The sequence below is a fragment of the Xiphophorus hellerii genome, chromosome 16 (genome assembly GCF_003331165.1).
Source record: "Xiphophorus hellerii strain 12219 chromosome 16, Xiphophorus_hellerii-4.1, whole genome shotgun sequence".
Classification (NCBI taxonomy): domain Eukaryota; kingdom Metazoa; phylum Chordata; class Actinopteri; order Cyprinodontiformes; family Poeciliidae; genus Xiphophorus; species Xiphophorus hellerii.
Window position 1 is genome coordinate 9,785,223 of NC_045687.1, and position 13,381 is coordinate 9,798,603.

General features: G+C 39.3%; 1 protein-coding gene across 1 annotated transcript; it reads left to right on the top strand.

Annotated features, from left to right (window-relative positions):
• Nucleotides 1–667: 667 nt before the first annotated feature.
• On the top strand, nucleotides 668–10,530 carry LOC116736100 (myosin heavy chain, fast skeletal muscle-like). Its single transcript, XM_032588345.1, has 38 exons — nucleotides 668–886; nucleotides 982–1,125; nucleotides 1,208–1,364; nucleotides 1,472–1,499; nucleotides 1,589–1,706; nucleotides 1,794–1,886; nucleotides 1,969–2,032; nucleotides 2,136–2,234; nucleotides 2,323–2,426; nucleotides 2,509–2,647; nucleotides 2,737–2,855; nucleotides 2,931–3,080; nucleotides 3,161–3,331; nucleotides 3,439–3,745; nucleotides 4,049–4,119; nucleotides 4,201–4,288; nucleotides 4,403–4,520; nucleotides 4,606–4,729; nucleotides 4,820–4,956; nucleotides 5,136–5,391; nucleotides 5,605–5,847; nucleotides 5,936–6,112; nucleotides 6,208–6,353; nucleotides 6,436–6,526; nucleotides 6,617–7,006; nucleotides 7,094–7,220; nucleotides 7,298–7,416; nucleotides 7,506–7,702; nucleotides 7,786–7,969; nucleotides 8,048–8,213; nucleotides 8,414–8,538; nucleotides 8,652–8,960; nucleotides 9,037–9,240; nucleotides 9,332–9,457; nucleotides 9,603–9,773; nucleotides 9,913–10,017; nucleotides 10,114–10,209; nucleotides 10,333–10,530. The coding sequence occupies exons 1-38, from the start codon at nucleotides 683–685 to the stop codon at nucleotides 10,513–10,515; spliced, it is 5,850 nt and encodes a 1,949-aa protein (XP_032444236.1). The 5' UTR covers nucleotides 668–682; the 3' UTR covers nucleotides 10,516–10,530.
• Nucleotides 10,531–13,381: the final 2,851 nt, after the last annotated feature.

Below are 13,381 nucleotides of genomic sequence, written 5' to 3' on the forward strand. Positions count from 1 at the left end.
TTTTTTAAGCTATGAATAAAAATCTAAATATGTAAAGATGCTTTTAAGTGTTAGTGTGAATGCTGTACACATTATTAATTTAATTGAATTTACTAATATTTATTTTTATATTAATAAAAGAAAAGAACTGATTATTTTTTTATTTTTGTACCAATAAAAAAACATTAAACCATTGCACATGAAGACTATAATAGGGACATCCTTGCCAAATGAAGAGGTAAGGAGTATTTTGCACTTTACCAAACTGAGCAAGCCCCTTGTGCTGAGCAGACACACTTGAGCATATATAAGCAGCCGCTTTAGATGCCTGAGCCAACTGGCAGGCATCTGACTCAGGTGAGAACAGTCAATTATGTATAATGTATATTTGCATATTTTTCCAGGTTTACAAAGTTTTAGTTAAATATATTGGAAAACACTGGAGCAATATTTATTAATGTAAATAACGTACAAGTTAGCCAGTATAAAACATTTTAATTTGGGTTGTTTTCCATATTTATAGCATCTTTGAGTTTACACAAGACATCTGTAGTTTCAGTCAGGATCCTGTGGTAAGGTAAGGTAATCCTTTCAAAAGAGGCATTCTTTAAAAAAAATTTGTTCAAAACAAAATATTAAAAAGATTAAAAGAAACTAATTTAAGTACGTATGTAAACTTTTCAGGCTCCACCAAAGTGCCACCATGAGCACGGACGCAGAAATGGAGCAGTATGGCCCGGCAGCCATTTATCTCCGGAAGTCAGAAAAGGAGAGGATTGAAGCTCAGACTACTCCTTTTGATGCCAAATCTGCCTATTTTGTGGTGGATGAAGCTGACCTGTATGTCAAGTGTAAACTCATCAAGAAGGACGGTAGCAAAGTCACCGTCGAGACTGACGGAGGAAAGGTGAGGAGTTTTGTTTCACTAGAGATTATTTTTGTTTAACATTTGTTGCCACCGTCTTATAAGATTCAAGCAAAACAACACTATTTTTATTGTAGACATTAACAGTCAAAGAGGACGATATCCATCCCAGGAATCCTCCAAAGTTTGACAAAATTGAGGACATGGCCATGATGACCCACCTCAACGAGCCTTGTGTGTTGTATAACCTCAAAGATCGTTTTGCATCCTGGATGATCTACGTGAGTTTGTTTTCGTACCAAAAGTAATGATAACATTGAAATATCTCTCTGCAAAAATTGTTTGTGTCTTCCACTACAACAGACCTACTCCGGGTTGTTCTGTGTGGTCGTGAATCCCTACAAGTGGCTGCCTGTGTATGATGCTGTTGTTGTAGCAGGATACAGAGGCAAGAAGAGGATTGAGGCTCCACCTCACATCTTCTCCATTTCTGACAATGCCTATCAGTTCATGCTCACAGGTAAATCAAAGACTAAAGTGTTTTCCCAAAAGAAATGGAAAGAAAGAACATATCCAATTTGACATGAACTTAATGCAGCTACTAATGTATTATGGTGTACATTGCAGATCGTGAGAACCAGTCTGTCCTGATTACGTGAGTATTGCACAAACTCAATTGGTCATTCTTTTACAAAATGTACAAAAATAAAGTTGATAAGTCAAAATGTGTCTCTTCTACCTCAGCGGAGAATCCGGTGCTGGCAAGACTGTCAACACCAAGCGTGTCATCCAGTACTTTGCAACAATTGCAGCATTGGGTAGCAAAAAGGACCAAGCGCAGCAATCCTCTGGAAAAATCCAGGTGATTATCCATTTTAAGAAAAAACAGGTTTCCACAGTGTATACTTAGGTGCATACTGCAAAAATATTCACAACTGTCAATGTGCAGGGCTCCCTTGAGGACCAAATTGTTGCTGCTAACCCTCTGCTAGAGGCTTATGGTAATGCCAAGACTGTGAGGAATGACAACTCTTCCCGTTTTGTAAGTTAAGACCATGCTTAAATGTTCACTGATAGTTAATGCTTGATTTTAGAGTATAACACATAAGATTAATTTTGCTTAGGGTAAATTCATCAGGATCCACTTTGGTACAAGTGGAAAGCTGTCCTCAGCTGATATTGAAACATGTAAGTAAAACATATGATGTAATCAGTATTATCTATTATTAATTTATAATCTATACCATGATTTCCTTATCAAAGTACTTACTTATATTCATGTAATTCTTAGATCTGCTGGAGAAGTCCCGTGTCACCTTCCAGCTGTCTGCTGAGAGGAGCTACCATATTTTCTATCAGCTTATGACAGCCCACAAGCCTGAGCTCATTGGTAAATGATCAAATACTTGAAATTTGAATGTAAAAAATTGCAACTTATAAGACAAAGAAGCTACAATGATTTGTTTCTATTGTTTCAGATGCTCTGCTGATCACCACCAACCCCTATGACTTCCCAATGATCAGCCAGGGTGAAATCACTGTCAAGAGTATCGATGATGTGGAGGAGTTCATCGCTACAGATGTAAAAGAATATTTAATTGATTTTAAAAAGAATTTTCTTAAAACATGTATTTAGTGTACTTAAAACTTCTTTCTCTACATAGACTGCTATTGACATATTGGGCTTCACTGCTGATGAGAAGTTTAACATCTACAAGCTCACTGGTGCTGTGATGCATCATGGCAACATGAAGTTCAAGCAGAAGCAGCGTGAGGAGCAGGCTGAACCAGATGGCACTGAGGGTAATTTATAAAATATCTCCAATCTTATTCTGTAGAGACACAAAAATTGTATAAAATAGGTTAAAATGTGTTTTGTTTCTTTCCAAAAGTGGCTGATAAAATCGCCTACCTTCTGGGTCTGAACTCAGCTGATATGCTAAAGGCTCTGTGCTACCCAAGAGTCAAAGTCGGAAATGAGATGGTCACCAAAGGTCAGACCGTCCCACAGGTAATTTATACCGGTTGTGATGTTAAGCAGATGTTTATTTGTTTATTACATAAAACTGACAAATTATTCTTCTAGGTCAACAACGCCGTCAGCGCTCTGTGCAAGTCTGTCTATGAGAAAATGTTCTTGTGGATGGTCATCCGTATCAATGAGATGCTGGACACAAAACAGGCGAGAGCCTTCTTCATTGGAGTCTTGGACATTGCTGGCTTTGAGATCTTCGATGTGAGTAAAGAAAAACACCAAAAACTCATGTAAACCATTTTTGATTTCAAAGGAAAATAAACAACCCTCAATAATTACAGTTCAACAGCTTGGAGCAGCTCTGTATCAACTTCACCAATGAGAAACTGCAACAGTTTTTCAACCACACCATGTTTGTCCTGGAGCAAGAGGAGTACAAGAAGGAAGGCATTGATTGGGAGTTCATTGACTTCGGCATGGACTTGGCTGCTTGCATTGAGCTTATTGAGAAGGTAAGTTGCTGTATTACTCAGCTTAACCTAGTAATATAATTTTTTTTTATGTATATAATACTTCATTTTAAATTTGAGATGTAATTTAAATTGGTAATTATTCACAGCCATTGGGCATCTTCTCCATCCTTGAAGAGGAGTGCATGTTCCCCAAAGCCTCTGACACAACTTTCAAGAACAAGCTGATTGATCAGCATCTTGGCAAGAACAGGGCCTTTGAGAAACCCAAGCCCGGAAAGGGCAAAGCTGAGGCTCACTTCTCCCTGGTTCACTATGCTGGTACAGTGGACTACAACATCACTGGCTGGCTGGACAAGAATAAGGACCCACTGAACGAGTCAGTGGTTCAGCTGTACCAGAAGTCTGGAAACAAGTTGCTGTGCTTCCTGTATGCAGCTCATGCTTCAGCTGAGGGTAAGAACCAGCAAAATAAACAGATAACCCTAAATGTAATAGATTAATTTACCATGTGGGAAACACCCTGAATACACACACACTGTGAAATGTTCTAAAACTTTCAATCAGTGCCCAAGAAACAAAATGTTTGAAGACTCAATTTTTAAGAGTTTTTTTTATGTTGTGGAATCTACATTCTACCACTAAGAAGTCTTTCAAACATATCTAGAATGAATATGTGATTAAATTGTACTGTTAAGGTAAAGGGAGCTTGACATCGGTAATGATTTACTACCATTGTTTTCAATGTCATAATTTCAGCTGACACTGGTAGCAAGAAGGGTGGCAAGAAGAAGGGTGGTTCTTTCCAGACTGTGTCTGCTGTTTTCAGGGTATGGAAATTTTTTCGAGAACTATCGAAAGGTAATGGTTTAAAATCATCTAAGGAATAATTTTACTATGCTGATCCACAGGAGAATTTGGGCAAGCTGATGACCAACCTGAGGAGCACTCATCCTCACTTTGTGCGTTGCCTGATTCCCAATGAGTCAAAGACCCCAGGCAAGAAGCTCAGTCATAGAAATTTGACATTAAGCTGACATTAAAAAAATGTACATGATATTGTTTGGAGACACTGTTGAATTATTTTTCACTAAATATATTACCAACCATCAGGTCTTATGGAGAACTTCTTGGTCATCCACCAGCTGAGGTGTAATGGTGTGCTGGAGGGCATCAGAATCTGCAGAAAGGGCTTCCCCAGCAGAATCCTCTATGGTGACTTCAAGCAGAGGTGGCTTTCTGAATGTACAAAGACGTTTTCAAATATTTTCAGATGTGAAGATAGAAAAAAGCAACATCCAAATTTTCTCTCATAGATACAAAGTATTGAATGCCAGTGTTATCCCAGAGGGGCAGTTTATTGACAACAAGAAGGCTTCAGAGAAGCTGCTGGGTTCCATTGATGTGGACCACACTCAGTACAAGTTTGGACACACTAAGGTATGTTGGAACAAGACAGTCAAAGCCATAGCTGGAAACAATTCTTTTTTTTCCTTTGTGTTCTGACTTGCAAAGGTTTTGCTATTACAGGTGTTCTTCAAAGCTGGTCTTCTGGGTACTCTTGAGGAGATGAGAGATGAGAAACTGGCTTCATTGGTTACCATGACTCAGGCTCTCTGCAGAGGATATGTCATGAGGAAGGAGTTTGTGAAGATGATGGAGAGAAGGTATAATAGAATACAAACACTGAAAATATTAATAAATTCCTCCATATTCCACTGCAAAACAAAACAGTTCACACAACCTGTTGCTCAGAAAGCCCACACTTTTGCATCAGGGTACTTACTGCAACATGTTTGTATTGGAACATGTATATTTTGTGTTAACAAAATAACTCTGTTTTCAGAGATGCCATCTATACAGTTCAATACAATGTCCGTTCCTTCATGAATGTGAAGAACTGGCCATGGATGAATCTGTATTTCAAGATCAAGCCCCTCCTGAAGAGTGCTGAGACTGAGAAGGAGTTGCAGAATATGAAGGAGAACTATGAAAAGATGCAGTCAGACCTGACTACTGCTTTGGCCAAGAAGAAGGAGCTGGAGGAGAAAATGGTCTCCTTGCTCCAGGAAAAGAATGATTTGCAGCTCCAAGTAGCTTCTGTAAGTAGGCAGATTTTTTTTATTCATGTGTGATAATTAAACCATATAGTTCCCATGTTAAACTGTGTGCTTAACATAAGAGTGGGGTTATGTTTTGAGACTGAGGCTATGAACACTAGATTTGAAACAACAAATAATAGATTCTGATATTATTAAAGAACTATTTATATAAAAGGATAACATTAACATTAGTTTTCTCATCCTCAATCATAGGAAGTTGAGAATCTCTCAGATGCTGAGGAAAGGTGTGAAGGGCTGATTAAGAGCAAGATCCAGCTTGAGGCCAAACTCAAGGAGACAACCGAGAGACTGGAGGATGAAGAGGAAATCAATGCTGAGCTGACTGCCAAGAAGAGGAAGCTGGAGGATGAATGCTCTGAGCTGAAGAAAGACATTGATGACTTAGAGCTCACCTTGGCTAAAGTGGAGAAGGAGAAACATGCTACTGAAAACAAGGTTCACATCACTGAGACATAAATCCACAGAATTTGTAAAATCTACAAGCCTATACTTCAATTAAATTGTGGTATTTCAACACCTTTAGGTGAAAAACCTAACAGAGGAGATGGCAACTCAGGATGAGGCCATTGCCAAGCTCACCAAGGAAAAGAAAGCCCTCCAAGAGGCCCATCAGCAAACACTGGATGATCTCCAGGCAGAGGAAGACAAAGTCAACACTCTGACCAAGGCCAAGACAAAGCTGGAACAGCAAGTGGATGATGTAAGACAACGGTTTATTCGTCTTCCTCATTAGGCATTAACCGAATGCAGTCTTTGTATTGATTGCTGTGATTGACTGTACCGACTATACAACAGCTTGAGGGCTCATTGGAGCAAGAGAAGAAACTCCGTATGGACCTTGAGAGAGCCAAGAGAAAGCTTGAAGGAGATCTGAAATTGGCTCAGGAGTCCATCATGGATCTGGAAAATGACAAGCAGCAATCTGACGAGAAAATCAAGAAGTAATTTCAAATTTTTTGCTTTTTGGCTACTGTACCTCAAAGTGTCCAAAAATTATATCTTTTATTTTTTCTTGAAATCCAGGAAGGACTTTGAAATCAGCCAGCTTCTCAGCAAGATTGAGGATGAACAGTCTCTTGGAGCTCAGCTTCAGAAGAAGATCAAGGAACTCCAGGTACAACACATTAACCTTAATAACATTTGGCAGATTTTCTTATTTTCCATATTGATCTTGAGTGATTACTTCAATGCATTTGATTTCTAGGCTCGCATTGAGGAGCTGGAAGAGGAGATTGAGGCTGAGAGGGCTGCTAGGGCTAAGGTAGAGAAGCAGAGAGCTGACCTCTCCAGGGAGCTTGAGGAGATCAGCGAGAGGCTTGAGGAAGCTGGTGGAGCCACAGCTGCTCAGATTGAGATGAACAAGAAACGTGAGGCTGAGTTCCAGAAGCTGCGTCGTGACCTTGAAGAGTCCACCCTGCAGCATGAAGCTACGGCTGCAGCTCTCCGCAAGAAGCAGGCCGACAGCGTTGCTGAGCTGGGAGAGCAGATCGACAATCTGCAGCGCGTCAAGCAGAAGTTGGAGAAGGAGAAGAGTGAGTTCAAGATGGAGATTGATGACCTGTCCAGCAACATGGAGGCTGTTGCCAAAGCAAAGGTGAGTGGGTACTTCATGTTTTGCAATGCTCATACATACAATTTGTAGTTCATAAGTACCTTTTACATATATTAATGATGGTTTCAGGGCAACTTGGAGAAAATGTGCAGAACTCTTGAGGACCAACTTAGTGAAATCAAATCTAAAAATGATGAGAATGTCCGCCAGCTGAATGACATTAATGCACAGAAAGCAAGACTCCAGACAGAGAATGGTAATTCACCTGACCTTAAACCACTGTTTTACATTGATTCAAAATTTTCAGAAATAATGTATTTATGACTTTTACAGGTGAGTTTGCTCGCCAGTTTGAGGAAAAAGAAGCTCTTGTTTCTCAGCTGACAAGAGGCAAGCAGGCTTTCACTCAACAGATTGAGGAGCTCAAGAGACACATTGAGGAGGAAGTGAAGGTATGAAAATCTGTTTATATTTCCTTTTGTCATGAATTATGAGGTCAGAACTAGACAAATCATTCTACTATCAAATTTGTGCTTTCCAGGCCAAGAATGCCCTGGCCCATGCTGTTCAATCAGCCCGCCATGACTGTGATCTGCTCAGAGAGCAGTTTGAGGAGGAGCAGGAGGCCAAGGCTGAGCTGCAGAGAGGCATGTCTAAGGCCAACAGTGAGGTGGCTCAATGGAGGTCCAAATATGAGACTGATGCCATCCAGCGCACTGAGGAGCTGGAGGAGGCCAAGTGAGTCATAATGAATGTCTCAATTTAATTATGTGTAATTTTTATTATGCATTTCTACCAATTGAAACATCTATGCACTATAGGAAAAAGCTTGCCCAGCGCTTGCAGGAGGCTGAGGAATCCATTGAGGCTGTGAACTCCAAGTGTGCCTCTTTGGAGAAGACCAAGCAGAGGCTCCAAGGTGAGGTGGAGGACCTCATGACAGATGTGGAGAGAGCTAATTCTCTGGCTGCCAACCTTGACAAGAAGCAGAGAAACTTTGACAAGGTACAGTAATTTTACAACAAATAAAAGGCTGATTAATTCAGATAAAAACATATTTTTAATTAGTCCTCATATTTCCAGGTCCTGGCAGAATGGAAGCAGAAGTATGAAGAGAGCCAGGCTGAGCTGGAAGGAGCCCAAAAGGAGGCCCGCTCCCTGAGCACTGAGCTGTTCAAGATGAAGAACTCCTATGAAGAGGCTCTGGACCAACTGGAGACCATGAAGAGAGAGAACAAGAACCTGCAGCGTACGTAATACTTGATTACTCAAGGAGTTGAGCAACTCCAAAATTACTGAGACATCCTTTTTATGCTTCATCCTCCATTAACTTAATCAATTCTTTATTGATTAAGCTAATAGAGAATGATTAATTCTGAAATTTCTTCCAAGTTTGTATTTGGCAGATTTACATTATAGCTTCATTTATGTATTTACTTTTCATTGCAGAGGAGATCTCAGATCTGACTGAACAGATCGGTGAGACTGGTAAGAGCATCCATGAGCTGGAGAAGGCTAAAAAGACTGTGGAGACTGAGAAATCTGAAATTCAGGCTGCACTGGAAGAAGCCGAGGTAACATTTTCCTCGTCAAATGAATAGCAATTTATAAAATACATCTACATATGCATACTCTCATACCTTTATATTTCTGCCATATAACCTTGTTATATGCTTGACCTTTCAAGGGCACCCTAGAGCATGAAGAGTCTAAGATTCTCCGCGTCCAGCTGGAGCTCAACCAGGTCAAGAGCGAGATTGACAGGAAGCTGGCAGAGAAGGATGAAGAAATGGAGCAGATCAAGAGAAACAGCCAGAGAGTGATTGACTCCATGCAGAGCACTCTGGATGCTGAGGTCAGGAGCAGGAATGATGCCCTGAGAGTCAAGAAGAAGATGGAGGGAGACCTGAACGAGATGGAGATCCAGCTGAGCCATGCCAACAGGCAGGCTGCCGAGGCCCAGAAACAACTGAGGAATGTCCAGGGACAACTCAAGGTGAGTTTGATATTAAACAAAAATTAAGACTCTTCGAATGAAACCTTTCTAACATCCAAATTTATATTGCTGTTAGGATGCCCAACTGCATCTTGATGATGCTGTCAGGGGACAGGAGGACATGAAGGAGCAGGTGGCCATGGTGGAGCGCAGGAACGGTCTGATGGTAGCAGAGATTGAGGAGCTGAGAGCCGCTCTGGAGCAGACAGAGAGATCACGTAAAGTGGCTGAGCAGGAGTTGGTTGATGCCAGTGAGCGTGTTGGACTGCTGCACTCTCAGGTTGGGATTTATTAGTTCACAAAATCTCAAGGCTCTCAAAAATAGAAAAAAACATTCTTACCTAAACTTTCACATATTTGTTATTTTTCAGAACGCTAGCCTTCTGAACACCAAGAAGAAGCTGGAAACTGACCTGGTCCAGGTTCAGGGCGAGGTGGATGATGCTGTTCAGGAAGCCAGAAATGCTGAGGACAAGGCCAAAAAGGCTATCACTGATGTCAGTTCACTGTCTATATATATATATATATATATATATATATATACATATATATATATATGTTATATATATAGGTTATATATACAGTATATATATATGACTCTCAAGTCTTTTAGCCAAAACTTGAGACATAACATTATTGCAGGCTGCCATGATGGCTGAAGAGTTGAAGAAGGAGCAGGACACCAGTGCTCACCTGGAGAGGATGAAGAAGAACCTCGAGGTTACAGTCAAGGACCTGCAGCACCGCCTGGATGAGGCTGAGAACCTCGCCATGAAGGGTGGCAAGAAGCAGCTCCAGAAACTGGAGCAGAGGGTATGAACTGTAATAGCTTTTAAATATCTCAGTTTAAGAAATATAAATAAAATACTATATATGGGTCCCACAATGGCTACCATTCTGTACCTACAATCAAACTTTTGTAAAATGCAAATATTTTATTTCCACAAAATAGGTGCGTGAACTGGAAACTGAAGTTGAAGGAGAGCAGAAACGCGGAGCTGATGCTGTTAAAGGAGTCCGGAAATATGAGAGGAGAGTTAAGGAACTGACCTACCAGGTATGTAATTTTTTTTTTTTTTTTACTTCCAATTTATCAAATTACCAGTTTTTAAAACAGAAAAAAAACATGAGTGACAATCTGCAATGACTGCAGACTGAGGAGGACAAGAAGAACATTACCAGACTTCAGGATCTGGTGGACAAGTTGCAGCTCAAAGTCAAGGCTTACAAGAGACAGGCCGAGGAGGCTGTAAGTAAAATACTTGAACAGCTAATCGTTTTATTATTGAGCCAAAAAACTAATCAATAATTCTTTGTGAAAACTGTTTATTTGTTGAAAATAGGTTGAAAATCATTTCATTTTATTTTTTAGGAGGAGCAGGCCAACAGCCACATGTCCAGACTTAGGAAGGTCCAGCATGAGATGGAGGAAGCTCAGGAGCGTGCTGACATCGCTGAGTCTCAGGTCAACAAGCTCAGAGCCAAGAGCCGTGATGTTGGAAAGGTACCTATTTGGACAATACTCTCAGTTAATTACACATTAGAACCATTTTAATAATTTACAATATGTCAATATAACGCAGTGAGTGGAATTTGGCTAACAGGACAATATAGTTCAATATGACTTTTCTCAGGACACCTGAAGTAGTATTTAGTGTTCACATTTTTATTATAAAGAATTATCCTACATATCAGCATGATCTACAGGCAATAAAATCATCTAAACCAACTGAAGCCTCTGCCATGCTAATGTTTTACTTTATGGTATTACTTATTGAGTCAGTGAATGCCTGGAAAAGTGAGACACTGTTCTGGAATGACAATTGGCTTATTATAATCCAGTAGTCATTGCAGGATTTCAGCTACTGCACTTCTAGCTGCTTGTTGGCTTAAGTGGTCTGAGAGTTAAGCAATGTGGAAGTCACTATAATTCAATGGGAATCCCAACTGTGCTCTAAATTTATGACCAGATCTTGTTGCCAACAGAGCCCATTCATACAGTGTTGAGTAGTTTATTTGAAAAGTAGCCTGGCCCACATCAAAGGTCATGTCAGCCACATACAAGTAATGGCCCAAGTGTTGTAAACTGATATGAATATTGTCAATTAAACATCATTCTTTTTTCTTTTCTCCTTTCAGTCTGATGCTGCTGAGTAAGAAAAAACATCTGAAGGACCACTCAACAGACTTCATAAAATATGAATATTCTGTTGTAACATTTGCAAAATAAAGTATTTTATTCACCTTACTTTTGTTTCTTGGTGTTTTTTTTAAACAAACCTATACTAAATTTGGGCAGAATGAGGAACTTTTGTTCCATCTTTAGAGCTCTTCTTTTTAAAGAGTCGATTGCTCTTTTCTTTCAACATGAAACCACTCCTATGACTTAAGCATTTTGAAAAGTGCATTAAAAGGTGCATTGGCAAAATTTAAAATGGCTTGTGAATGTAGCAGGATAATTATCCCTGCTGTCAGTGAAGGCTTGTTTCAACTTCCAGAACATGTTCATGGCACTGCAAGAAGTACAGAAGTAGTCAGTTGCTGGACTCATTTAGATAAACACTTCTAACGAAGAAGTCATGGATCACTTTGCCAAGATATTTTAGGCATCGGCTTAAGCACTCTTAAAGACAACTGTCGAAGAGGGATCATCAAAGCATTTGGATTAAAGGCAATTTCTGCCTTAGCCAGTGTCATGTAACAGTGGTTGCCCTTTCTTCCAGAACACCATTCTGTGAACATTCAATATAACCCTAATTGAATTACTTTGCTAAGTTGTACATAACAGCAAAGGCCATGAGAAATGTTAGTAGTATATCTTTGGATAGTTCAATTTATGAAAGCAATACCATTTCTGACATCATAAAACTACATTAATTCCTATAACATGTACTACATATTGTAAAAAAAAACTACAGATAAGATTATGTTAAAGTGAAATAGATTTTGTTTTAACATAGTAATTAGCTACAGGCTAGGAATTTGTCAGGTCTAAAAGAGGTTCTCAGTGTTCCTGTCAAAGTGAAATTTAACACTTTCTTCTCTGGCTCCTCTTCAGAAGACATGTTTCTCATATTTTATCGCAGTTTAACACCTTGGTGTACAAGCTCATTCTTAAAAATATCATGTGAAGAAGGTTACTCAGAACCATCTGTTTATTCCCATCTGCACTTTAAAAAACAGATGCTTGTTTCTTCACCTGCATTATGACATGCTAACCAAGAGAATGATTAAAATAATATTAATTTAACAGTCAAGGACATAAGACTTTAAAAAAAACTAACAACCTATTTTTAAAATTTTTGGCAAACATTTTATTAAATACCATATGGAACATATACTTTTTGATACAAGAAAGGATTTTTCTTTATTGTTATGGCAAATCCATTTCTATCATGGCCTAGCTATGTATTGAGATAGCATTGATGATATTTTCAGATATTTAGGTAAAAATACTATATTATAAAAGACAACTTTACTTCAGTCTATCCTAAATGCACATTAAAGTAAGCACAAAAGAGTGGTTTCTTTTTCTGAGTTATTTTTAATTGGTTTTTACTATCCTAACCTTGAATTCAGTCATCATTCATGATACTTTTACAACTGCAGCATCTTAAAAAATGTGTGTACTGGCACAACTCTTATTTTGGGGGTCAGCCCAACCTAGAAGGCAACTGTTCTTCCTCTCCATTCCAAGATGATACATTATCCTTCCTCAACTGGTACGGAATGGTTTGCAGGCCTATTTTATTTCAGACAGCTGAAAGATTTACATCCACTGCAACTGTATAGCTGTGACATTTGAATAGTCCCCTAAGATCTCAACCTGGATAGTGGTATATTAAATTAGCTATTTATCCTCACTGAAGAGGATTAAGCCAGACAGACTTATGACATTTTTATTATAAAGAATTATCCTACATATTAGGTACCTGACATTTAGGTGACAGTGTGTTAATGAAACACCCTAAATCCATTCATCCGTTTTCCAAATCTGTTTTGTCCTGTCACAATCACAGGGCAGGTGCGCCCATAGCAACCGTCTCGGGTGACAGGTCAAAATAGTATCACAGAAGACACAAATCAATCAATACACACTTTCACATTTAAGGTTAATGGAGTCTCTACTTAACCTAATGTGGATGCTTTTGGATAGAGTGGAAAAGAGAGTATGCAAAGAAAACCAATGCTGGAAAACTCCATTCAGAAAACCATGGAGGCCTACAACAATGGATGATTTGTCAGAGATAACAGGAAAGAACATAAATTGTATCCCTGTACCCCTGAACATAAATTGACTCCCTGGAATATTGCCAACTAGCATGCCATTGAACACAGTGTTGCTCACCTTTTTCAACTGGACAGGGGGGAAGAGTTATGCTGGTATGGGATTTTAGGTCTGCTGCTGACTGACTCATCTG

Excerpts from the sequence above, each read along its gene's own strand:
- LOC116736100 (XM_032588345.1), top strand. The coding sequence starts at position 683 with ATGAGCACGGACGCAGAAATGGAGCAGTATGGCCCGGCAGCCATTTAT. Across the intron at positions 2,856-2,930 it reads AAGGTCAGACCGTCCCACAG|GTCAACAACGCCGTCAGCGC; the intron begins GTAATTTATACC and ends TTATTCTTCTAG. Across the intron at positions 5,848-5,935 it reads AACATGCTACTGAAAACAAG|GTGAAAAACCTAACAGAGGA; the intron begins GTTCACATCACT and ends CAACACCTTTAG.